This window comes from Osmerus eperlanus, chromosome 16 (assembly GCF_963692335.1).
Source record: "Osmerus eperlanus chromosome 16, fOsmEpe2.1, whole genome shotgun sequence".
Taxonomy (NCBI): Eukaryota; Metazoa; Chordata; class Actinopteri; order Osmeriformes; family Osmeridae; genus Osmerus; species Osmerus eperlanus.
Window position 1 is genome coordinate 10,033,987 of NC_085033.1, and position 26,864 is coordinate 10,060,850.

The 26,864-nt window shown below is 52.6% G+C and overlaps 1 protein-coding gene across 12 annotated transcripts in view; it reads left to right on the forward strand.

Moving 5' to 3' along the window:
- The window catches only part of LOC134036861 (receptor-type tyrosine-protein phosphatase F), a 111,293-nt gene that overhangs the window by 73,532 nt on the left and 10,897 nt on the right, over positions 1–26,864 (forward strand). For 3 of the 12 annotated variants that reach the window (XM_062481995.1, XM_062481994.1, XM_062481996.1), the window contains 12 exons: positions 65–370; positions 1,230–1,423; positions 6,002–6,028; positions 8,740–8,857; positions 9,027–9,605; positions 10,227–10,324; positions 10,809–11,065; positions 12,169–12,247; positions 12,583–12,807; positions 19,608–19,762; positions 22,808–22,920; positions 25,048–25,080. In XM_062481995.1, the coding sequence (XP_062337979.1) occupies positions 65–370; positions 1,230–1,423; positions 6,002–6,028; positions 8,740–8,857; positions 9,027–9,605; positions 10,227–10,324; positions 10,809–11,065; positions 12,169–12,247; positions 12,583–12,807; positions 19,608–19,762; positions 22,808–22,920; positions 25,048–25,080 (2,184 nt within the window). The remainder of the gene's footprint in view (positions 1–64; positions 371–1,229; positions 1,424–6,001; positions 6,029–8,739; positions 8,858–9,026; positions 9,606–10,226; positions 10,325–10,808; positions 11,066–12,168; positions 12,248–12,582; positions 12,808–19,607; positions 19,763–22,807; positions 22,921–25,047; positions 25,081–26,864) is intronic. The other 9 variants (XM_062481998.1, XM_062482000.1, XM_062481997.1 and 6 more) reach the window with 6 other exon arrangements.

The window sequence follows — 26,864 nt, forward strand, 5'->3', positions numbered from 1 at the left end:
GTTCAGTAGTAGTTTTGTTTGATCCCCCCCCCCCCCCCCCTGTGTGGTTGTGCTCCCCTTGCAGCGCCCTCCGCCCCCCCTCAGGAGGTGCAGCTGTTCAGTCTCAGCTCCACCAGCCTCAAGGTGAGTTGGGTGGCCCCGCCCCCTGCCCGTCGCCACGGCGCCATCGTGCGCTACACTGTCAGCTACCAGGCCACGGACGGCGAGGACCCCGAGCGCCACCAGGTGTCTGGCATCGGCGCAGAAGCCTCCAGCTACGTGCTGGAGGGCCTGGAGAAGTGGACCGAGTATCAGGTGTGGGTGAGGGCCCACACAGACGTGGGCCCTGGGCCCGAGAGCGCCCCAGTACGGATCAAAACCAAAGAGGATGGTAGGTTTTTTGGGCCACCCCACCTTCCTTCCGACAAAGGGACGTCTTCACATCCCTCCCCCCCCCCCCAGCTTTGGGCACTGCTCCAGTTCCTTCCTGTCTTTCTTTGTGCCTCCACTCGTTTCTGTGGACGACCGCTTACTGGTGCTTCCAACCTCACTACTTTTCAGATCAGTTTGAAGGTAATGAACCATCAACAGTGGTCACCATTTCTCCCCGTCTCTCTCTCTCTCTCTCTCTCTCTCTCTCTCCTTTTGTCTCCTCTTTGACTTTGAGACCCACTCTCCATCCAAGGCTAAGGCTCATCAACCTCACTGCCCACTTCTCTGGCTCCTCTTCTCCTTCTCCTTCGTCGTCCTCTCCACTCGGTTTTGTCCCCCCCCCTCCTCCTGTCGTTTCTGTCCTCATCCGCAGTTCACGTCTGGGCCCCCCCTGAGCCTGGCGAAGTGAAGCACAACTCCATTCCTCCCTCTTTCTCTCCCTTTTTTCCGTCTTCTTTTGTTCGCGGTGTGATAGCACATGAGAGAGTGTTCCTGAGAGGCAGCAGTCTATAATTAATGTGTTTGAAGTTGCTGAAACACAGCTCATTCCCAAACTGTAATTAGAGACATTACACTCCTCTAGACTACGGGCTTCCAGGCGGAACCCGAAGAACCCGTTTTTTTGGGCACCCGGTAGACCCGGGGCCTCTCAGACACGCCCCTCATCAAACCACAGATGTGGAAAAAAAAACCCCAGTGCTGCTGCCTCGGTGACACCGCCTCCTCATGCCACAGCCTATCGTCTGCCAGCTCTGGTCCTTGGACAACATGTTCTGGATTGCGTATAACCTCTCTCTTCTCCCCCCGTCCTCCTCCAGTGCCGGGAGCCCCTCCCAGGAAGCTGGAGGTGGAGGCTGTAAACTCCACGGCCATCCGGGTCGCCTGGAAGCCGCCTCTTCCAGGGAAGCAGCACGGCCAGATTAGAGGCTACCAGGTCATCTACTCGCGGCTGGAGAACGGCGAGCCTCGCGGCCAGCCCAACATCCTGGACGTGGCACTGCCCGAGGCCCAGGTACTCTTCTGATGGCTGTTGCTGAGCTGTTTTTTTTCTCGCTCCCCTTTTTGTCTTCCCCTTCATTTCATCTGTCACTCTTCCCTTCTCACTTTCCTCTGGCACTCCTTCCCCTGCCTCTTTCAGTTGGTCACTTGCTTTCACTCTCTTTATTTTCTATTTCTCTCTCTCAGGTCGTCTGTCTTTTAGGTTCTCTTTCCTCTCTCTTACTCCATTTACACATTCCCCCCACCTCCCCATCAGGACCAAGTATATCTGATTTGTCTCGTTCCACATGTATTTCTTTTTTCCTTCTTTTCGCATTCTCTCTTTCTCTCTCACTTTCCCTCTTCCCTTCTCTCTCTCCCTGCCAACATGTGACACTTGACTCCAAATCACATTCAGACCAGTACCCACGTCCCTGTGCGCAGGATTAGGAAGTAGAATATGCTCCCAGCTAATTCAAATAGGTGTTAAATATTTCATGTGTGTATTACCTCAGCAAAGGCTTAAGGGAATCAATCCTCCTCCCTTTGTGTCTCGACTATAATACGTATGCATTGCCTTGTTACTCTGTTTATAAATTAGACATATTTTGTCTCGGCTCGCTTTCGCACATTAATGCAAGCAGGAGAACCGGCTCGTCCAAAGCTGAGAGGAGCCGTGAGATGGATGAGAGATCGTAATCCTTCAGAGGGATTCACAGATTCATGAATATCTTAAAACCCCAACCTCTTTTTCTCTCACGGACTGGAGAGAATGAGAAAGGGAGATACAAGAGAAGGAGAGTGGAAGAGGGAGATATTATCCCAGGGTTTCTCTGAAATGCCTCCCTGCCTCTGGACTGTTCTCTGCTGTCAAATTACGTGAACAGATCCTCTGGCACCCTCGGTTCTCTATAACTGGACCCTCACATTAAAACATGGATGTATTCCGCACTCGGCCCCACAAACCCTACATTTCTCCAGACCAACCAGGTCCCTGGTCAGAAAGCGCCACCAGAGACACTGCCTGGTCGTAGGCGTGCGTCAGCATGTCTAAACATTCAGCTGCGGTGGTTATTGAGACAAGCAGGGTCACTAGTTCACTTCCCAGGGGGTGCTCACCGACGCAATGTCCTTGAGTTGGTCTGTGAACCCTCATTGGCTTCCTCAACCACCTCCATGTGTACATGGACACGACTGAAGAGCCACCTTGGAGTATTGGAGGCTGTTGGATCCCGCAGTTGCACCATGTCAGGGTGTGGTGATCTAAGTGTGTTTGGACAGCTGCTTCATTTGGTGGAGATGGAAAGGGCTGTCCCTGGAAATGTTTTCATGTCAACTCTGCCAGATGACTTGTTATTTGAACTACAGATGATCCCTGCCTGTCCAGACATCAGTCTCCTTTCCGCCCTAATTGCACACAAAGTACAAACACTCTTGCACGCAACCACCCACACACCCACACACACCCCGGTACACATAAACTGTTTTTTTTTCCTTCTTCCTCATCATCTTCACCAGCCGTTCCAGCCCCTCCACTCTCACGCCAACTTCCAGAAACTCTGGCCAGTTTTATCTGACAGTTGAGTCATTACCATATCGTAGTGTGTCTAACCCCCAGGTTGAGTCACGGCTGGAGATAAGTGTGTTTCGGAGTTTCTCAGGCAGACTTGCCTGGACCTGCTGAAACCATATTAAAGACCTCACAGTCTGGGAGCGTTCTTCCCTCTTTCATCACCCCAAAAGTTGTTGTCCCGCCATTGACGCACCCCAACGACTACGTGGGAAACACATCGTCATAGTAACTTGAGAGAACTTGCGTGTTTGGTGGTGTCACCAAGGATCTCGCAGGCAATATGATGAAGCACAAAGAGCCTCTGACTCAGAGTTGACTCATCACTGGAGCACACAGCCTTATTTGGTGGCAAAAGCCGTTGTTCCACATCAAAATGCCTGTCTATCACCTGTGTTACTGACAGCAAAGTGATAGAGCTGATCTCCAGCCTTAACTTCATGCAGTATACAGCTGATATTACTGGAGGGTAGAGAACCACCTCTGGCTACAAACACATGTCTGAAATATCTGATTGGATTGGGGGGCACAACCTTCACCTTGGTCCCATGCCCACTAGTCGGTGAGAAATTCTCTCACTATCTTTCTTTCCCCTCTCTCTCTCTTTACCTCCCTCCCTCTCCCTCCTTTCATGGAGGAGAGCAGGACTTGTTTGTGTGTGGGCTGGTTAAGAGCCTCTCTTGTTTTCAAGCCGGAGCCCACACAGCGCCCTCATTTCCTTTCTAATTTTAAACAGGAGTGCGTGTTAACAGTCTGACGTAGCAGCCCTCGATCCAGCAGTATCGCTACCAAGGCCAGTGGCTCTGACCTGAGGGGGCTACTGTAGCTACACCTCTGACACATGACTATACTCCCTGCAGAAACACTGACACACACACAACAGTTAGCTGTTAGCGTAGCGGCCCTTCACTTAGTTAGCTAGCGTGAAATGCTACGACCGTTTCCTAACCGCTTTTCAGAAGTGTCCTTGGCTTGACTTTTTTGTTCATTGTGGTCCATTCTGACGTCTGCTCCACACTGGTGCTTTAGCTTCATTTTTTTTGACTACCCATTCAAATTCCTGTGTGTGTGTGTGTGTGTCGGAGGACGAGGAGGAAGAAAGAGCGCTGTGCTTCACTGCCTCCGCGGCCTTGGCTGGCCTGAGATTGGAGTTGAATGGACTTGGGGGAAAAAAAAGAAGCACCTCAGCCCGTTTCCCTCTATCAATCACGACAGCTCCCTCTCTTCCACATCACTCGCTCCCGCTCTGTTTTATACCCACACATCTCAGCCATGGCTTCACTGTTGCGTTTGCCCGCCTGCAAATTACAGTACTCCCATTTGCAAAAAAAGATGCTTATCAGCAACCATGTTTTCAACTCACGTTGGCATTTAAAATCATCATTTATTCAAATGTTGTCATACTTTCGGAGGCATTTAACTAATAGCAGAATAGCTGTGATAAAAAAGGATTACTCCTGAGATGAGATACGAACTACTCCAGTGAGGCCTCTATAATGTGTCCCTTGCTGCGCTGTCATTCCCAGCACACAGCACTGTAAACAAATTAAGCAATTAGACACGCTACAAATTGTTATTCATAGAGTTGAGCTGCAGCTATTTGAAAATTGCTGTTGTAGGTTGGATATCTTAGCTGCTACGGTCTATAGAGGGAGGGAGACAGCAGTTTGCACGAGGCGTCGACTGCAGCTCTACCAGTCACCGGGGGGACTTAGTGTGGGCTTGGTTTGGCTGGCACTCACTGCTTCATGATAAAGATTGTCTGGAGAGGAGAGCAAAGTCAAGCCTTCTGTTTCGTTTTTTTTTAGTTCAGCAGCACACTATTTATCACACTCCAAATCAGCGGCCTTGGGAGACGGATCTGCTGTGCATTTCCGTCGTGGAAGGGACCGGAGGTGTACGCTTGAATGACAAGAAGAGAAAGAGAGAAGTGACAGTGAAAGGAGAGGGTGACGAGCATGTCAGACTGTCCGAGGCAGGTCAGAGATGGTCACCACTGGTCACCACTTCCTGTGCTCCACACAGCCTCCCCCCCCCCCCCCCACCCCCCCGTGGCTCCAGCCCACTCTCTGAGGTGCAGTGAGGGGGCACCGCTAAGCACAGACGTCTGCTTGGGCGCTGACGTTGGGGGTTTGATGTCACGGGGGCCGGCGTAGCGGCGATGGTAATAGGATTTCACGCTCTGCGCCATCGGAGCCTCGCAGCACGAAATGGGCTTTCACATCCCCCAGGAATAACTCTGGAGAAAGTTTGGAATAGACTGTGTGTGTGTGTGTGTGTGGGTGTGTGTGTGGGTGGAAAGAAAAGAACCTGTAATGTTCACTGGGCAAAGAAAAAAAATGAACAGGATGAATGAATAAGGGTCGGCATCGATTTTGTCTACAAGGCTACCTGTACAGCATTGTGGATTCCAAATCAAAAACAAGGCAATGCATACTCTACGGTCTCATCATAGTCATTTGTGGTGTGGCAAGATGCCCTTGACTCTTGGCACAGTTGCATAGCCAGAATGCACCAAGTCAAATATTTACATTTAGTCATTTAGCAGACGCTCTTATCCAGAGCGACTTACAGTAAGTACAGGGACATTCACCCGAGGCAAGTAGGGTGAAGTGCCTTGCCCAAGGACACAACGTCAGTTGGCATGACCGGGAATCGAACTGGCAACCTTCGGATTACTAGCCCGATTCCCTCACCGCTCAGCCACCTGACTCCCCTGAATAATTTGGACTCCCCTGAATAATTTGGACTCCCCAAATATCCCATCTATTGAGTTTACCCTGCACATTCAAATCCCCACATTTCTTCTCACCGGTCTCCTTCTCTTTAACTATCATACCCCTGTCTCTTCTATACACCCTTTCTGTACTTTCTCTTTTCTTTCCCCACTCTCCTCACTTCTCTAAAGCATGACATATGTCAGTCTTTAAGGGGGGGAAAAAAGGCACAAGTCTTTTTTCCCTCAGGTCTGTAGTGCTGTCTCTCTCTGACTCACCTCCCCTCCCTCCTCTCCTGTGTGTCCCATGTTTCTCTCCCCCTCAGTGGAATATTGACGAGTCCACAGAGCATGTGAGTAACTCCAGAGTGTTGTGATGGGTTGTGCTGTCTGGGCTGGTTTCTCTCTCCCTCGCAGGCCTGCACGGCCTATTGGGAGCGTTCGGTGTGTGTTTTTGTGTGTGTGCGTGTGCTATAAACGATCTATGCTATATCTGTGTGTGTTTCTTTTGAGAGAGTTCACAACTCCGTCATAGCCCTAGCGAGAGACAAGGATGTCTTGGCAGATCGCACTTGTTTGTATGGTGTGTGTCTGCACTTTGCGCCAGCGGATCTATAAAGCAGAGCAACTCCTGTTTTCCTTTTTTCGCTCTGCCGCCTCATTCTTCAGCGGCTCCCAGAACATGCAGAGACACACGATAATACCGAGATAATACCGATTCTAATCCTCACATTACCCAGGTACCTCCCACCGATGAAAATATTACTGAACACCCAAAGGCCAGGTGTCGTCAAGCGGGGTTTGATGTTGTTACAGACGTTAATAACCCCCCCCCCCACACACACACACACACGCATGTTACCCCTGCTGTTTGAGTAGGCCCGTTTATTTAAAGGAAGACTCTTGCCTTTTATCATCTCCCACATCCAGAGGACTGCCATCAGCGGCCTTTCATGTTCCTCACATTGTCCTCCCCGCTCTCTGTTCCTGTGCGACTGCCTGTCACACTCCTTAGTAGCTTATTACCTTCTCCAGGCCTCCTGTCACACTCACACATACTGTGAAGGCACAGCCACACACACGCCAACATCTTGACAGTTCCGAGACACTCTATAGCCCTTTTTTTTGTTGCCTAAATAGACTTTTTGATGCCTTTTCTCCTTTCGGACCACTGCACACTGTGGATCTGCCTTTACCCTGCTGGCATGAAGAAAAGCTATTGGGTGTAGCTGTCTATCCGTATGCTTAAGGGGATGAATGTATACCTGTTACAATGTGTGCCTGTAACATACATGTGCCATGACACTCCCTCTAAGCCTTAAGAGAGGGTGTGGTGTTAAGAGCCTGTTCTCAGCCAGCGCTACACGTCACGGATGGTTCCTTCAGCTCATGATTAGCACCTGACAGAAGCAGGGCTAGAAGTTGTCAGATGGAGACATCTGTTTATCCCTCTGTGTGTTTGTGCTAGCTTTCAGCCATGTTGGCAGGTACTGGAGGCAATAGATGCCAAGTCACTAATGAGCTGTGACTGGGTACAGACAGATGTCGGCATAACCTAATGAAGATTCTTAAAGGAATCTTAAACCCAGGAAACTTCAATTTATGCCTAAACTGAGCAATATGAGTAACAATATGATAATGCTCTGGCCATCTTATGTAGAGCGACAGTACTGTACAAGGGCTCTAAAAATATGGATGTTAGGACACAATGTGGATCCTTCTAACCCTAATACCTTAGTATATATAATACTTAGAGCATTTGCAAGGGAAGGAGTTTCAACACTATTTGACTTTGGAAGAAAGGGTAGATCAGGGTGAATCCAAATATAGTCATTCTGGGTGATAAAAGAAATGAGCCCTCTAGTATAACTCAAAGAGGTTTTATGATAATTCAACATTTCTTCTCTTTCAGTCTTCTCGAGCTCTCTCAAGAGCTACCCGGTTCTTAAAAAAAACATTGTCAGGTTAGACATTAAGTTAAATGTACTTTCCTGATTAGAAGATGAGGCATTAAGGAAGAACGTTGTAATATTCAGAGAGCAGAGGAGCTTGGAAAGTCTTCCAGCAGTCAGGAAGGTTTGCCGGCTCGCAGGCAGTATTCTTGGTGTCCTCTCTGTGGCCCCAGTCACACGCAGAGAACTCCAGGATGTGTACTTAAGCCGCAGGCGTTAATTGGCTCAGGGTTCCAAGTGTGTGTCAGTGTGTTTTTGTGTGTCTCGTCCTTTCCTGTGTGTGTGTGTGTGTGCGGTAATACCGCTGGATAGATGCAACCTGCTGTATTGAGTGCCTCTCTTCAGAGGCATTATGCTGACAGATCTCCGGAGCTTTGAACAATGGTTGATTGTAATGTTTCTTAACAATTTTTTTTTAATGTGTGTTGTTGCTGGTTTGTTCAATGGCAACGTTATGTGTCAGTGTTTATTTCCTTCTGGCTTGCCAGCCATTGACAATAAGTGTCCTTGTTATAAAGAACAATGTGGTCTCTTCATCAGGCAAGTTTCGAATTACAATTTGAGATGACAAGATGTATTTAATTTGTTAACTATCTCGAAACCAATCTCTCAGTGCATACAGTCTACTGTGGAATGGTTTCGGGCACCAGCATAGTTTTTTTTACCATGGTAGATCCCGTCAAGGTAAGTTGCCATGGTTAGTGTTGAGTCTCAGGCTGTGGCAAGTCAGAAGGTGTGAGCACTGGTGCTGTTCTGCTCTGTCGGTTGCTTCATGGGTAGTGTGTGCCTTATGTCTGGGACGCAAGTTTTTCCTGAGCAATTTTGTTTCCAGGAACAACTCGTGGCCCTGTTTGTGGTGGACAGAGTGCCTTTATAACCTTTCTCCATTACTGCCTTCAGTATTGATTGATGTACTGAATTTGAATTTGACTGAACATTAAAATGCAGATGGATGGAGAAAGGCAACTAACTTTGTTTTTGGAGTTCCTTTATATCCGGGGGATAAGCGCTTGTGTGAGGGTCGGCCCTTTTTGGACATGCTGAGTCACCAGGCTGACGCTTTGACCTTTCTTCGTCGACCTCTGACCTTTGTGTGATATTCTGTGTCCCAGGAGTCTTTCATCACAGGGCTCCATGCCGAAACCACCTACTCGGTTACCGTGGCAGCCTACACCACCAAAGGCGATGGTGCTCGCAGCAAAGCCAAAGTGGTCACCACCACTGGAGCAGGTAACACACATGTCTCTTGTCTGCAATAACATGCCCCTGGGGACTACTGATATACTTGATTATTGATCAGGTAACTGTCTCCAGCAACACATTGTTCTCTCTCTCTGTCTCTCTCTGTCTCTGTCTCTCTCTGTCTCTGTCTCTCTCTTTCTCCCCTCTCCCCCTCCAGTGCCAGGCAAGCCCACCATGATGATCAGCACCACCAATTGGAACACGGCCCTGATCCAGTGGCAGCCCCCTAAGGAGATGGTGGGGGAGCTGATGGGCTACCAGCTGCAGTACAAGCGCGTGGAGGAGGAGGCCTACACCTCCCGCGAGTTCAAGAAGTCGGACGCCCACCACACAGCCACCGGCCTGCACAAGGGCGCCACCTACGTGTTCCGCCTGCGCGCGCGCAACCGGGCGGGCACGGGCGAGCCGTACGTGAAGGAGATCAGCACGCAGGAGGACGTGCCCAGCGGCTTCCCCGTCAACCTGCGCGTGACGGGCCTCACCACCTCCAGCACCCAGCTGGCCTGGGAGCCGCCGGCGCTGGCCGAGAGGAACGGCAAGATCGTCCAGTACGTGGTGGTGTACCGCGACATCAACAGCCAGCAAAACGCCACCAACCGCACGGACGACACGCGCATGACCATCCAGGGCCTGAAGCCCGACACCACCTATGACATCCGGGTGCAGGCCTTCACCGGCCAGGGGCCGGGGCCTATCAGCCCCAGCATCCAGAGCAGGACCATGTCCACCTCTCCAGGTGAGGGAGAACGTACCCGCGCGTCGGCGCGGAGACCAGCCGTGTCTCTAGGCTGCCCGCCTCACACTCGCCTACACGCCTACTCTCTCTCTCTCACACACACACACACACCGATCCGACAGAAATTCGACACTGTCTTCCTGTGATGAGAGTGATCAAGATGGCGCAGATGTGTTCGGTACACTCGCATCTTCATCAACCTTTCCTTCCTCCTGACGTTCCCTCACGATCCAGTCCAGATGGATTCATCCAGCCCTAATCTCATTACACGCCACCGCCGCACGCTCCCTCCTCTCACACATGTACACCGCAGCATGCTCCCCCTCCGCCATCATCACCCTCTAATGATCACATCTGTCGTACAGTATAGCTCTATTTTAAGACGCCATGTTCCCCTACCTCCAGTGTATGGTACATTTCATGGTAGCGGTGGTGACCCGGCGACTGAATATTTTAGTCGTGCTTGGGGAACAGATGAAGGGGTTTGGTTATCTTTTATCAAACATGAGCGGTACGACATGGTTGCCGTTGTTGTTGACAGACATGGGTCACGTTGCTTATCCATGTGTGTCGTCGGGAACATAGTCATGCCTAAACTCGTTTACGTCTGTTGCAACGCAGCCTTCGCCACAAGCTTTGGGGTCAAAGCCGTCATGAAGACGTCCGTCCTGCTCACTTGGGAAGTGCCAGAAAACTACAAGTCCCAAGTGCCTTTCAAGGTAAGAGCCCATGCATATCAGGAGCATGTGTATGGTGGAGAACTACCTCGTCCACTTTCACGTTCACTCATGAGGCAATGATTAATAAGCCTTGTCTAAATGACTATATTCCTCATTGTAATGGAGTGCAGTCACTTCTGAGGTGTGTAAATGATTCTGTATGCACCAGTGAGTAGAGTGGAATACTTATGGTATGTACACTCCTGCATGGGGAATGAGGTGTTAAATAGGTAAACAGATGGTTATCTAAGCTCTGCTATGAGAGTCTATATGACTGGGAGCATATGACGCATCTGAATAAGTGACAGAGCGTGTGGGTGTGCATGCGTGGGTGTGTGTGCATGGGTGTGTGTGGGTGCGTGGGTGTGCGTGTGGGTGCGTGGGTGTGTGTGGGTGCGTGGGTGTATCTAAGACATTTCTGTGCATCAATCCTTAAGTGTTCGTGTCCTGACAGCCAAAACCTCTCCCCGTTTCTCCCGGCCAGATCCTGTACAACCAGCAGAGCGTGGAGGTGCAGGGGAACCTGAAGAGGAAGCTGATCACCCGTCTGCAGCCCGACACGGAGTACTCCTTCGTGCTGATGAGCCGGGGGAACAGCGCCGGCGGGCTGCAGCAGCAGGTGTCCATCCGCACGGCCCCGGACCTGCTCCGCACCAAGCCCGTCCTCTACAGCCACCAGCAGGCTCAGGGAGGCAAGCTCACCATCGACCTGCCCAAGGTCCAGACCACCGCTCAAGTCAGGTCAGTAGCCAGTCCATAGTGGAGACCACCGCCCCAGTGACTGGACCGCCCCACACGCCAAACTTTCAAAGTGGGACAGACTAGATCGGTATCACTGTCATGCTGATTTCTTGGGTGATCTTATTGTAGATCCCCAGCATGATATTCATATTTAATCAGTCGGTCCTTACGGTTGGATTCCACTCCAGCTTGTGAACCATTACAATCAGTATGCAGTATGTCTGAGCCTGATTCCTCCTCCGACACTCTCAGTCCCTGCTGCCCCCTCCGACCCCCACACTCCATCCCTCCTCAAGGTAACCGAGGCGAGGGTGGAGGGGGCGCATGCTCTGATGGGTAAAAAAAGATAACTCGTCTGTCAAGACTCGCCCAGTCTGAGCTCAGATTGACATTTGGAGAGCAGGTGATTGGGGTGGGATGGGGTGTTTTGTTAGAAACGTCTTATCAGACTCACGGCGGAGAGGAACCGAAAGCAAAGTTCCAAGGTTGGAGAGCAGAGCAGAGCCGAGGACAGGAGAGTTACACAGTCTGCTCTTCTGTCTGAGGGCAGGGGCATTGGGTTCAGAGGGGCTGCTTGAGTCCTCGGGGCAGGAACAGGTCAAACTAGCAGGAGGACAGAGAAGTGCGGAGGGAGGGAGGGTGGGGGGGTCGAGGGAGGGAGGGAGGGAGGGAGGGAGGGAGGGATAAAGACAGACAGAATCTAATGTTCTGGTAGCAGACACATGAGCTCGCGTCCACCTGAGAGAGTCCTACGGGTGTCTGCACTCGATTGAAGCGGTTCTCTGCGGGGATGCCAAGATTGTTCTACACTCGTCCACTGATGGTGATTGATCGCTTGGATGATTACCCTGTGAGAGCTTTGAATTCAATCTGTCTGTAGCTCTCTGACCTTGACCTCCAGTCCCCCCTCTTCTGTGCCTGTAGATCATCCAGCATGTGCCCAGGCCTAAACATTGCAAATGATGGGAAACAGCAATAAGGGCTTGACTTTATTATCTGGCATTTCTGTTTCCTATGATACAATTAACAATGCAACTGCTTTGTACGATTGTTAGGTTTGTTGAGATGATTACGTTTAAAAAGAGTAAACTTTGACCCAACAGGTGGTATTACATTGTGGTGGTGCCAGTGTCCTCGTCGTCACAGAAATGGGAGAACCCAGATGAGATGGATTTAGATGAGGTGGGTGTCCGCCTTCATCCGATTTTTGGTCCTATTATTGGAAATAGGAATATAATATGCACATACATCACAACAGGTTGTGCCGTCACCCCTGCCTTGACCTCTGTCACCTCCTGGTCTTTTCACCTTGACCCCTGCCTTGACCTCTGTCACCTCCTGGTCTTTTCACCTTGACCCCTGCCTTGACCTCTGTCACCTCCTGGTCTTTTCACCTTGACCCCTGCCTTGACCTCTGTCACCTCCTGGTCTTTTCACCTTGACCCCTGCCTTGACCTCTGTCACCTCCTGGTCTTTTCACCTTGACCCCTGTCTTGACCTCTGTCACCTCCCCACAGCTGCTGGAGTCAGGCGAGGGCCCGATCCTGAGGCGCAGACGCCAGGCAGACTCTCCCAGACCCTACATCGCCGCCAAGCTGGCCTCCCTGCCCGCCACCTTCACCCTCGGAGACGAGAAGCGGTACAACGGCTTCTACAACATGCCCCTGCCCGGCCAGCAGCAGCACCTGTGCTTCGTGCTGGCAGCCCTCATGGAGCAGGACCAGGACAGCAGCGACAAACACGTAAGCGCCGCTCTGAGGAGGTCGCCAACCCGCACACACGGGAGCGCTTTCTCTCTCTCTCAAACACCCACAGACCGAGACCAGCAGTCCTGCGGTTGTCTAGGAAGCATGCTGTCAGGCCTTCCAGTACTCAGCAGTCGCGAGGACCAGCTCAGAGGGACAGCTTGTCCGTTCAGCTGACACGGGAGTTTGTGTGCTGGTCTTTTTTGCAGCGCCACTCTACTCTGGGCTGTCCAGCCCCTCATGCACTCGTCAGTCAGCCCCGGTCTGGAGGTGACTGTCCTGCAGCACAGTGATAGCCAAATAGACTGGCTCAGGGCCTCCAATGATAGCCAAATAGACTGGCTCAGGGCCTCCAATGATAGCCAAATAGACTGGCTCAGGGCCTCCAATGATAGCCAAATAGACTGGCTCAGGGCCTCCAATGATAGCCAAATAGACTGGCTCAGGGCCTCCAATGATAGCCAAATAGACTGGCTCAGGGCCTCCAATGATAGCCAAATAGACTGGCTCAGGGCCTCCAATGATAGCCAAATAGACTGGCTCAGGGCCTCCAATGATAGTCAAATAGACTGGCTCAGGGCCTCCAATGATAGCCAAATAGACTGGCTCAGGGCCTCCAATGATAGCCAAATAGACTGGCTCAGGGCCTCCAATGATAGCCAAATAGACTGGCTCAGGGCCTCCAATGATAGCCAAATAGACTGGCTCAGGGCCTCCAATGATAGCCAAATAGACTGGCTCAGGGCCTCCAATGATGGCCAAATAGACTGGCTCAGGGCCTCCAATGATAGCCAAATAGACTGGCTCAGGGCCTCCAATGATAGCCAAATAGACTGGCTCAGGGCCTTCAATGATAGCCAAATAGACCTGCTCAGGGCCTCCAATGATAGCCAAATAGACTGGCTCAGGGCCTCCAATGATAGCCAAATAGACTGGCTCAGGGCCTCCAATGATAGCCAAATAGACTGGCTCAGGGCCTCCAATGATAGCCAAATAGACTGGCTCAGGGCCTCCAATGATAGCCAAATAGACTGGCTCAGGGCCTCCAGGAACACCCCAGTCATGCATATTCACAAGGCTGCCTCTGGTAGCGTCCAGCGCTGCATGTCCACACCAACGCCTCCCTGCTATCCTCCTCCTCTCTTTGTCTCGCTTTTCGTTCTTCGTCCTCGCTTTCTTCTTCTCTTCTCTCCTCTCCTCGCCCCCTCCCTCCACCGTGAAGTTTCCAGAGCAGATTGATTTTGTGCAGCTGGAGTTTCCGATGCGAGGAGCATGGTTGTCCAGGGCACAGGGAGCTGTGTAAAGCAGAGCTGATTCCCATGAAGAGGTCTTCTTAAGTGTTCCTAACGCCTCACTATTAATTCCGTCCCCCCTGCTTGGAGATGGAGAGAGGGAGTGGGGCTACGGTGAAGGAGGAGTGACCCTGAGACCATTCACTTCAAAGGGGACTGTTAAGCCCTTCTCCCCCGCACCCCAACTTCTGCCCCCCCCCCCCTCCCTCCTCGCCCACCATCACTAATGTTCCTGAACCCTGGGTGTGGATGATACACTGTAGATCGAGTCAATCACACCGGTCAGCCTGGCCTCGTCTCCTGGTGAAATCAATGCTGAGCTCAAACGGTTCCACGGATCCATCCAAACTGACAGGACAGTTTGCGTGCTGTAGCTTCATCTCCGTGGTGACACCTTTAGGTGTTTTCATCCCCACGTCAAGCCCTATGTCAGGCTGTAGTCTATACAGGCTGAAAGACTGTAGCCTGCAGGGTCATTTACTAGTCACCGGTCCTCTGGAAGGTACTAAAATCCACCCAGGGAACTAACACCGGTGTGAGCTAAATGACGTGTCTTTACATCGTGGACCCCTAGTACACATCAAATACACCCAACTCCTGCTTAATTACCACTCACATATGAACTCGAACTCCCACTCTTAAACGGTGACAGTGGTGTCGCGAAAATTGGAGAGAAAAAGAGAAGGCAAGAGGAAGGGAGGAAGAGAACGAGTGCCTTCATGTCACAGTAGTACCCCAGGCAGATAAACAAGCTGGAGGAGGTGTGAAATGGGATGATGGATGCTGGGTGTGTATAAACAGTATCATTTAGAGAGAGAGAGAGAGAGAGAGAGAGAGAGAGAGAGAGAGAGAGAGAGAGAGAGAGAGAGAGAGAGAGAGAGAGAGAGAGAGAGAGAGAGAGAGAGAGAGAGAGAGAGAGAGAGAGAGAGAGAGAGAGAGAGAGAGAGAGAGAGAGAGAGAGAGAGAGAGAGAGAGAGAGAGAGAGAGAGAGAGAGAGAGAGAGAGAGAGAGAGAGAGAGAGAGAGAGAGAGAGGGAAGTCAAGAGCAAGGGATGGATGTGGGGAGCATGACATATTGTATGATGTGTGATAGAGAGGGGACGTGAGAGAGGGAAAAGAGGGAATCTCTTCTGCCCCGTCAGAAGCCTTGACGGGGGGCGGTGGGAGGATGAGAGCGGAAGGGAGAGGAGGACGGGGTGTGCTAATGTGTTTGCTCAGTGACTTTGATATGAGAAGGTAAGCCAGAAACTGAGAACATTCAAATGTGTGTACCGCAGTTGTGTTCAAAGGAGATTTAATAGGTTTTGGCCGAGGGGTGGAGGGGGTCGCTTGGTGGGGTGTTGATGGAGGAGGTGGATGAGCTCCACGGAGAGAGAGAGAGAGAGAGAGAGAGAGACAGAGAGGAGAGAGAGAGAGAGAGACAGAGAGGAGAGAGACAGAGAGGAGAGAGACAGAAACATGGAGAGAGACAGAGAGGAGAGAGACAGCGAGGAGAGAGACAGAGACAGAGAGGAGAGAGACAGAGAGGAGAGCGACAGAGACAGAGAGGAGAGCGACAGAGAGGAGAGAGACAGAGACAGGAGAGAGACAGAGAGGAGAGAGACAGAGAGGAGAGAGACAGAGAGGAGAGAGACAGAGAGGAGAGCGACAGAGACAGAGAGGAGAGCGACAGAGACAGAGAGGAGAGCGACAGAGACAGAGAGGAGAGCGACAGAGAGAGGAGAGAGACAGAGACAGAGAGGAGAGAGACAGAGAGGAGAGCGACAGAGACAGAGAGGAGAGAGACAGAGAGGAGAGAGACAGAGAGGAGAGAGACAGAGAGGAGAGAGACAGAGAGGAGAGAGACAGAGAGGAGAGAGACAGAGAGGAGAGAGACAGAAACATGGAGAGGAGAGAGACAGAGAGGAGAGAGACAGAGAGGAGAGAGACAGAGAGGAGAGAGACAGAGAGGAGAGAGACAGAAACATGGAGAGGAGAGAGACAGAGGAGAGAGACAGAGAGGAGAGAGACAGAGAGGAGAGAGACAGAGAGGAGAGAGACAGAGAGGAGAGAGACAGAGAGGAGAGCGACAGAGACAGAGAGGAGAGCGACAGAGACAGAGAGGAGAGCGACAGAGACAGAGAGGAGAGCGACAGAGACAGAGAGGAGAGCGACAGAGACAGAGAGGAGAGAGACAGAGAGGAGGGTCAGCTCTCAGGGTTAGCGGGGACCTGCGGCGCCGTCTCTGTTCCTCCCAGATAAAAGCTGCATTAGCAGAAACAGACTGACAAACAGGCCATGCTACTCTTATGCACCCCACTTCTCCCTCCCACACACATTTGCAGACACACAAAACACACACATACAAACTGACAAACATTCTCTCTCACACACACACGGTGAGACAATGAAGAAGTCTTGGGTCAGTGCGATTTCGCAGCCGCCTCAGGAAGGCACACATCAGCCGCGTGTGTGAGTGTGTGTCTTAACACGTACATTCGCTTGTTTGTCTGGCTGCCATCTTCTCGACGTTGCTGTGAAGACGCGAGGTGGACGGTGAGGTTGAGCTCCGCGGCATGTTGCTGGTGGTTCTCATCAGGGACTCCCGGTCTCACCAGCTGGCTAGCTGAGGCGCTGCTAGCCCGCGGGTCAGAGAACTCCTACATTAGAGCTGTCTCTTTAGCAACACCCCCACACTCCCTCGGCTTCACTGTCTCCCCTCTCTGTCTCGCCCTGCGGAAAGCTCACACCCTCTCTCTCTCTCACCCTCTCTCTCTCTCACCCTCTCTCTCTCTCACCCTCTCTCTCTCTCTCTCTCTCTCTCTCTCTCTCTCTCTCTCTGTTATGGACTCTGGAGAACGCCCGATAAAGGAGCAGGAAAACTGAAGCAGAAGCACTCTCGAACGAAACTTTATTACACAAAGGCAGACTCGCGCGCGCACACACACAGTCCGTAAGGCTACAACACACATTCAGACGTGTGGACACGCACACGCCCTGTGCTGCGTGATGCTATCGGCCCACTGTGGCTCTGTGCTGCCAGTGGTGGCTTTAGGGACGGCGTGACTGAGCTTCTATCAGATAGGACCATTCAAATGAATGATCCCAGTGTTTGCTTTGAGCGTCACAAAGCACTCTCGTTTGGTTCCTCTCTCCTCCTCCTCTCTCCTTCTCTCCAATACTCTTCCCTTCTTTCTCACACGGCTCCTCATTGCCTTTGCAAAGAGGCACAGCTGCGGTCGCTGGTCACACAAAGGTTTCTCCGGATTGTCCTCAGAAAAGAGGCAGGCTGTTCCCACGGGCAGCTCCCCATCTTCCTGGCATGCTCTTCATATGGAGGGAACTGGGTGTGAATGGAGCCCAGGGTAGTGCCCTGGGGAGGGTAGCAGGGTGGTGCCTTGGGGAGGGTAGCAGGGTGGTGCCCTGGGGAGGGTAGCAGGGTGGTGCCCTGGGGAGGGTAGCAGGGTAGTGCCCTGGGGAGGGTAGCAGGGTGGTGCCCTGGGGAGGGTAGCAGGGTAGTGCCCTGGGGAGGGTAGCAGGGTAGTGCCCTGGGGAGGGTAGCAGGGTGGTGCCCTGGGGAGGGTAGCAGGGTAGTGCCCTGGGGAGGGTAGTAGGGTAGTGCCCTGGGGAGGGTAGCAGGGTGGTGCCCTGGGGAGGGTAGCAGGGTGGTGCCCTGGGGAGGGTAGCAGGGTAGTGCCCTGGGGAGGGTAGCAGGGTGGTGCCCTGGGGAGGGTAGCAGGGTAGTGCCCTGGGGAGGGTAGCAGGGTAGTGCCCTGGGGAGGGTAGCAGGGTGGTGCCCTGGGGAGGGTAGCAGGGTAGTGCCCTGGGGAGGGTAGCAGGGTGGTGCCCTGGGGAGGGTAGCAGGGTGGTGCCCTGGGGAGGGTAGCAGGGTAGTGCCCTGGGGAAGGTAGCAGGGTAGTGCCCTGGGGAGGGTAGCAGGGTAGTGCCCTGGGGAGGGTAGCAGGGTGGTGCCCTGGGGAGGGTAGCAGGGTGGTGCCCTGGGGAGGGTAGCAGGGTAGTGCCCTGGGGAGGGTAGCAGGGTGGTGCCCTGGGGAGGGTAGCAGGGTAGTGCCCTGGGGAAGGGTAGCAGGGTGGTGCCCTGGGGAGGGTAGCAGGGTGGTGCCCTGGGGAGGGTAGCAGGGTAGTGCCCTGGGGAAGGGTAGCAGAGACGTTTGGGATCTTGGTCTGCCTTCATGACCTTTTTATCTCCTGTTTGGCCTCTCCCTCTCTCACAGTGGCGTGCAAGCATGCGTGTCGTCACGTGCAGAGGGACATAGAAATACGTGTAGCACTCCACACGCATGCACTGTGACGCACACACAAGCTCCCTCTGTCTCTCTCTCTCCTCTCTCTCACACACTCACACACACTCTATCTCTCACACACGTACTCATCTCTCTGCCTTTGCCCATTAGTATAGCTAGATAACTGAACTTCATATTGGGGGTCTCTCCAAGCTAATTTCAGCTTATCTTTCCAATTAATATCTCCCTGCATGTTTTAGAGCAGAGTGCTGCGCCGTTAATGATCCGGATTACCGCTCCCGCTGCCCTGACACCCCCATTGCATGCTGGGAGTCTAAGGGACCCGAGGGGGCCAGGGCCAGCCCTCAGGGGGCCGTGTCTGCCTGTCTGTATGCTTCTCTCTCTCACACACTCTCTCCCTCCCTCTCTCTTCCTCTCTTGCTCTCTCTCTCTCTCTTCTTCAGATAAGGGCGACATGCTGAGCGCTAATGACACTTCCTGATCCTTCTTCATGCCTCCCCTCCTTACCTCCCGTATCTCTCACCTCTCCTCCTTCCAAGCTCTGTCGTTCTTTTAACCTCACTCTGGGTTCCTCCGTCGTCTTTCTCTCTCCGTCCATCCCTCCTCATTTAAAGAGGAAAAAGCAGGGGGATGTCTCATTTAAAACGGGGGGGGGGGGTAACTGCCTCCTCCTCCTCCCTCCGTCACGGTATGAACACTAATGAAGAGGAGATGAGGCCTTTCCTCTGCCCCCATTTATCTCAGCTCCCAAGAGACGCACACTCTCACTCTTTTTTTTTTTTTTTTTTCCTTCTTCTTTTTTTGGGGGGTACAGCTATCCGTGTAGCACTCTCCCCGACCCTGTCATTCCTCAAGCCTGTCTGGTAACTGCAGTTACAGTTAAATGTCACAGGTGGGAGGGAGGCTTGGTTTCTGAACGTGAAATGTGTTCTTTGGTGGGCTTCGTGTTCCTTTCTCTCACAGTCACTGCCGTCAGCATCAGACCAAGACCCAATTAATGTGTGAGTGTGTGTGAAGCTCCTGAGCAGTGTGATTTGAAAGTAATTGCGCTGTGCTTTTGATGTGCCTCGGAATACTAACTTCTGAGGGTGCCCTACTAGCTTCATTGCAATAGGTAACATAGCCGTGTTTGTAAAGGACCGTTCACTCATGCCAGTGTTTACAATCGACGCTGCGCTCCTCTCTGTCAACAGTTACCATGGTGTATTCTGTCTCCCGCTTCCCCCTGCTCACCTCTCTCTCCCCCCCCCCCCTGCCTTCAGAGGACCTTCTCAGCCAGCCCCTACTCGGACCCCATCCAGGTGGCCCCCGGGGTGGCCCGGAGCGTGGAGCAGCCAGAGATGCTGTGGGTCATGGGGCCGGTGCTGGCCGTGGTGCTCATCATCATCATCGTCATCGCCATCCTGCTCTTCAAGAGGTAAGGGCCTGAGCGTGAGCCTGGCGAGGCAACCAACGGAAACCTGCAGGGGGCGGAGCATATCCAGCCCCGTCCGGCTCTGAACCTCGCAGGTGCATCCACAGGGTTTCAACTGAAAGACCTGCGTTTAGCACCTCGATTAGTGTCGTCCCTTTGATATCGGAGGACTCTGGAAAAAGAACAGAGTACTCATCACTTCCAGGTTTGGTTCTTTTCCATGTCATGGCAGTAGAATGTGAGGGAGGTTTATTGAAGCAGAAACGAGTATGACGGCATTCTGACTCCCATTGCTCTTTAACCTGACGTTGCGAATTAAAAGGAAGAGCGAAAGCTAGCCTGAAATAGAGAGGGCTCATATGTGAGTCTTGGCCCGCTCCCTCTCCCAGAACACACACAGTGACACACACGGATGACTTCATCCATGCCACACTGCGGTAGGGCCCATTTTCTTAGGCCTGTCATCTCCAGTCTTCTTCCTGTGTGTGTGTGTGTGTGTCCGATGTCTGCTGCAGCCTGGCTAATAATAGGCCTTCAGACAGGCCCCCCTTTGAGGAGTAAGCACTATGTCCCCCAGAAGTGTCTCCACACCGGCAGATTGGCAGGAGAGACCAGGAAGGGGGGCAGGGGGGGAATGAGGTGGGAGGTCTTCCCCCTGGAACTGTGTGTTTGCCAGAGACAAGTCGGAACTCTTGCCGAGTTGTTATTGCACCTGTACACAGTCGCTAAACCAAACTGTGGGCTGCTCGCACGCATGCTGCCATGGCTCGCAGGTCTAACTGGTGGTTAGTAACCCAATCTCCCAGTCTCTTCTGCACCAATGGTTTGGAATAGTTAAGCCCCCTCGAGAACAGTGCAGAGTGACTAGTACACACACACACGCACTGGTGGATGTAACCGTAGCCCCATGTTGGTGTCAGGACTGTGTGCTGTGACTCACCCCTGGATCTCTCCCTCTCTCTCTGCTGTCTGAATGCAGCAAACAGGAAAGGTGGGTACTGTCACCGCTGTGTCATGGCCGCTTCATCTGTTGTCGTCGAGCTGGTGCTTGCGTTCATTTGTCTGTTCTTGGGCTGCAGTGTCTGCGTAGCACCTCCATCTTCACACGTGGAAGACGCGTTCAGATGCCTGCCTCACGTGCCGCGCGGAGTAATCACCTTACACCGCTAAACGCCGACGCTAGCAGACACTGCAGGCCTTCGGTGTCATTTAATAGAACCCCCCCCCCGCCCCAGGTTGTGTTGTTGTAAAACTGCATGTTTCACGTTGTCTGGTGTCAGTGTGTGTCTGTAGATGCGGTGTCTGAAGCTGTGCATCGATACGCCGTGTTTCATTCGGGGAGTGTCGGGGTGCAGCTTCGAGGTTGCTCCAAACGGACGCCGGCCTTCCTCCTGTCTGCTGGCTCACCTGGAGCTGAATGGCCCATTGTGAAGCAAATGCCAGATGGGGGAGACGGCGAAATAGAAATGTTCCCGTCCTCCCAGCCTGACATTTTCCGTTTCGAAAACCTTTCAGCATTTTACTCCCGAGTAGCGCCGAGTCTCCACAAAGAGTCTGTTCATTAAACAGACTCTTATCACACACACACACAGAGACAGATACACACACAGACAGACAGACACAGACTTCACACACACCTTCACCTCTATTTCTGAGATCCAAATGAATACCCCTATTGAGCGTCTATGTTTAAGTTAGCCTGGTGGTAGAGGTAGAGGTTTGTTTGGACAAAGGAGGGGAAGGGATAGGGGGGGGGGGGGGGCAAAGGAGACAAGGAAGGCGAGTAGAAAAAGGAGGGGGGAGGAAAGGGGGGAGGAGAGCCCACAGGCCTGGCCCACCCCCTAGCATGAAGCAGGGTTCCCGCTCCGCGCTGCACCACAGAGGGAGAGATGGCTGGTGGAGATAAGACGTCCCGCCGCCAGCATTAGCGTAAGCCCTGTCAGCATTAGATAACAGGTGTGCGGTGGCCCCGGCCTCGGCGTCAGCTGGACTGTGTGGATGTACACAGCCTGGCTGGGGTGCTGCCCCCTCTCACCACAGTGGGCTTCAAGGGAGGACAGGCAGCCTGAACCAGGGCTGGGAACTTGCAAATGGAGCGCGATGAGATGTGAAATTTCCACCGGGTGCCCTGATGCTTCCTGCAGCCCATTTCCATTCTGCTCTCTGGGGGTTGTCTGCGTGTGTCTCGCTGTAGTGTGTGTGTGTGTGTGTGTGTGTGTGTGTGTGTGTGTGTGTCTCAGACTGGGTCTGCTGACAGGAGTCGGCTGTCTGTGCATTAGCATGCTGTCGAGCTGTGCTGTGAATTTTCCTTTAAGTGGATGGAGAGAATTGGGGCTGGGCTAGGACTAGCTTGGGCTGGGGCTAGGCCTGGGCTGACATGGGCTGAGCTGTGGCTGGGCTGGTTTAGGCTGTGCTAGGTGTTGTCTTGGGCTGGGCTGAGGCTGGGCCTAGGCTGGGGCTGAGGCTGAGGCTGGGGCTAGACCTGAGCTGGGCTGGGCGGGGCTGGGCTGGGCATCACAGGTGCCGGACGACCAGTATAATTATACAATGTTGTGCCACCCAGCTGATGGGCTAATTACAGCATCCGCCTGTTTTCCTCTCAATCTGGCAACCCAGTAAACAGTACACACATACACACACACAGCTGTCATCTATCCAGCAACTAAACTGTCCCCACCTCAGGGGAAATTATGCTGTTCCTACCGAACCATCAAACAGCAGTTGCCGACTTGAGGATCGCAAACTTAAACTCTTCTCCCTAATGACTGGGCTTTTCAGCACACAGTCATCAACCCGAGCTCCTACCCTTCAATACCGTCACTCCTTTAAGTTGGTTTCAAATCACACAGCATTTAACACTGTGTCACACAACATTTTGTCCTGTCCAAAACTCCAGAATGTGGCCGTTTGAAGCCCAGTAGCACCATCAGCCACCTGTACTGCTTGAGAGAGTTTCCACAGTACACTGTTGACTGTCTCTGTATGGTTCCTGATTTCGAGTGATTGTGATGGTAATGAACCCTTCCCGTGTGCCCGGTGCCCCTGCAGGAAGCGGGCGTCTCCTCTGCCCAAGGATGAGCACTCAGGAGGGGTGAAGGACTCCCTGCTGGCCAACTCCTCTGACCCTGTGGAGATGAGGAGGCTCAACTACCAGACCCCAGGTACTCCACTCTAGACACGCTGCCCTCTTCCTGTCTATTATCTTTTTCTCAAAGATAATAGATTTCTTTTTCTCTCTCTCTCTTTTTTTCCTAACTTATCCCTTTTTTTGTTCCTCTCTGACAATACCGTAAGAAACTTCAACCGTAAAACACGGGAGGGTTACTTTCTCTTGACTTTGAGCTTTCTAACAAACCCCGTTCAGCACACCTTCCCACCCACTATCCTGCCCGGGCTGCAATCCCCACCAACCTCAAACCCTGTTCGTCGACAACACAGTAGTGTGACTACAGTCCCCAGCGCTGTGCGGTGACACTTAGCTCAGCCAAGTGAATGCAGATTCCCTGGATGAGCTCTTTGAATAGCGTGGCACGTTTGTCTCTCTCTCTCTCCGGGGGAGCGAGAGGGTTGTCATAGGGCTCAGCTCTCTCGGGTTCCTCCCTTCCTCCGCCCGCCAACCCCTCGCCCTCCCCTCTTTTCAGTCCTCCTCCCACTCCTGCCTCCCCTCTCTTCCTTTCATTCCCTGGCGCTCTGGTAATGAGTCCTGGGCCGCCTCTGATGTCAAGGTGAGGCGAGGAGACGGGAACAATGGGGATGAGAGAAAATGTCAGTTCCCTTCTGTCTGTTCACTCCCTCCCTCTCCCTTTCGCTCCCTCTCTATCTCTCTCCCTGTTTGTACGTCCTTGCTGTGCTCTGAGGTTATTAAAGACGGCGCTCCCCCCTGCTCAGGCTAAAACAGGCTGAGCCTCCCTGAGAGCGTGGACAGAAGAGCGTGTTCTCCTCTCCCCCTCTCTTCTCCTCCTCTCCCCCTCTCCTCTCCTCCTCTCCCCCTCTCCTCCTCTCTTCCTATCCCCCTCTCTCCCTCTCCCCCTCTCCTACTCTCTTCCTCTCCCCCTCTCCCCCCTCCTCCTCTCTTCCTCTCCCCTTTCTTCCTCTCTTCCTCTCCCCCTGTCTTCCTCTCCTCCTCTCTTCCTCTCCCCTTTCTTCCTCTCTTCCTCTCCCCCTGTCTTCCTCTCTTCCTCTCCCCCTCTCTTCTTCTCCTCCTCTCTTCCTCTCCTATCCTCCTCTCTTCCTCTCCTCCTCTCTTCCTCTCCTCCTATCCTCCTCTCTTCCTCTCCTCCTCTCCTCCTCTCTTCCTCTCCTCCTATCCTCCTCTCTTCCTCTCCTCTTCTCCTCCTCTCTTCCTCTCTTCCTCTCCTCCTCTCTTCCTCTCCTCCTCTCTTCCTCTCCTCCTCTCTTCCTCTCTTCCTCTCCTCCTCTCTTCCTCTCCTCCTTTCTTCCTCTCCTCCTCTCTTCCTCTCCTCCTCTCTTCCTCTCCTCCTATCCTCCTCTCCTCCTCCCCTCTCCTCCTATCCTCCTCTCTTCCTCTTTTCCTCTCTTCCTCTCCCCCTCTCTTCCTCTCCTCTTCTCCTCCTCTCTTCCTCTCCTCCTCTCTTCCTCTCTTCCTCTCTTCCTCTCCCCCTCTCTTCCTCTCCTCTTCTCCTCCTCTCTTCCTCTCTTCCTCTCTTCCTCTCCTCCTCTCCCCCTCTCCCCCTCTCTTCCTCTCCTCCTCTCCCCCTCTCTTCCTCTCCTCCTCTCCTCCTCTCTTCCTCTCTTCCTCTCCCCCTCTCTTCCTCTCCTCCTCTCTTCCTCTCCTCCTCTCTTCCTCTCCCCCTCTCTTCCTCTCCTCCTCTCCCACACCCATGTCTTCTCTCTTCCCTTTCTGGCATCGTAATTTCCTTTAAGCAACCTGCTAGCTTGTTTCTCTCTCTCTCCCCCATTCTCTCTCCTCCAGTCAATACTTCCTGCAGCCTAGACATATCACCAGCTGTTCAAAGCAAGGGCAGGTTTATTCGTACTGCCTGACACATATGGTGCTGCATTGTACTGCAGACCCACCCATGACTGTGCACTGTGATATTCTCTAATAGAGTCCTGTGAATGCCGAGTTCTGCTCCTCTCCTCTCTGTCAGCTGGTTGACTTCAGCCCCAGAAGCTTGTTTGTTATGATTCTAGACTCTTAGCAGTCCTTGCACCTGCTCCCCAGGCCTACCTACCTACCCGCCTACCTACCCACCTACCTACAGGCCTGCCCAGTCTCCTCCATTGATAGCTCTCTCTTTCCTCCCCCCTCATCTCTCTCTCCACAGGTCCCAGCTCTCACCGCTGCCCCAACACTCCAAGTTAGTCTGCTCTCCTACTGTGTATTGTCACATATACAGTCTCCTTCGCACTCCCTCCTCTCTCTTTTGTTTTTTCCTTCTCTTATTGTCCCTCACCCTCTCTCCCATTTTCCCGCCGCAATCACGACGGACATCTCTGCCCTCGAGCGCGTAGCCTCCGTGTCTGTGCGTGTGGAAAGATGTCATGCTGTTGTGTTCTCAGGCCCAGGATATCCATGCAGGCAGCACTTAAGGAAGGGACTTAATGGGTAGTTGAGCTGCGGTTACATTTGAATTAATTAATGGGGAGTCAGGTGGCTGAGCGGTGAGGGAATCGGGCTAGTAATCCAAAGGTTGCCAGTTTGATTCCCGGTCATGCCAACTGACGTTGTGTCCTTGGGCAAGGCACTTCACCCTACTTGCCTCGGGGGAATGTCCCTGTACTTACTGTAAGTCGCTCTGGATAAGAGCGTCTGCTAAATGACTAAATGTAAATGTAATTAGCGGTGCTATCTTATCTTTCTCTCTCCCCGCCTTCTGCCCAAGTGTCCTATTGGTCATAAAAGATCTGGCTGAACACATGATCTCACAAGCACACACACACTTTCCTCACATGAGCACACACTCTTACGTAACCTCACACCAACACACACTCTTTTACATGCACAAACAAACACATACACACACACCCTGAAGCTAATGGCGCCAGTGTCTAAGCATCCTAATATTAGGTTAGCTTAATTGGTCAGGTCTTGTCCTGTGGAATGGTCCCAGTTAGCAGCCCTTCACTGTCAGTGTTGCTGCTGTAATGAGCTTGTAGTGGGGCTGTGTCCCAGTGTGTGTGAGCCATTATCCTCACAGACAAACCAGCCTTTAGCCACTGTAATGTTATATGCACGCTAGTAACAGTAATAGTAATCCTGTGTGTGTGTGTTTTTGCCATACTAGTACATTGTTGGCCCGTTAAGTTTTTCTTACGATTCTCCGTGGCCTTCTGCGACACACATTGGCTATATGAAGTCTCTCCAAATCCACTTAAGCCCAGAGCCAGGCCAAGTTCAGAGTCACCAGGGAAAATTTGTGTCGGTAGATTAGCCATAAATCATCCAATAACTCGGTGATGAGAATTCTAGAACCATGTGGAGAGAGGCGGGTTTGGCCGGATTAAATCCTGCCCAGCCCTTCGGGCTGGGACAAAAAGATGCTCTATTGTGCCGAGGAAGTTTCAAAGAGAAGATGTTTGAGTGGTGAGCTGTTGGGGGGTTTCAGAGAAGTGACAGTGTGACTGATGTGTGCAGACTGGGGCCTGGCTCCCAGCCAGCCGCTGGACCCACACCCGCTCCAGCCACGCCAGCATTGCTCTGAGGTTCAGGGAGATGTCTGCTTCCTGCTTCCGGGAGCATGTTTACTCACACATGTGCATCGCCACACCTCCGTCCACCTCCATCACCTCCCGCGCAAACTCAGCATGATGACCTCGCCAACCCGTGTCCGATATCTCTCTCCCTTTCTCTCTCCCTCTCTCTCTCTATCTCTCTGTTTGCTGTATCTCTGTCCATCGGAGTTCTCCCTTTCACTCTCGCTTCACTTCTCCCTTCATGCATTGTCAAGCACAATGCCTCAGCCCTCACTTGTGTTCCAGCCACCTCATGGTGTCTCTGGCAGCCTCACTCATCTCTGTGGTCAAATGTGTGTGTGTGTGTGCAAACCATTCTCTGCGTGTTATACCTTGAGTGTGGCTAGACAGTGATGTCTGACAGTCTTCTACCTGTTTCTATTCCCTCTCTCCTTCTCCTCCTGTGCTC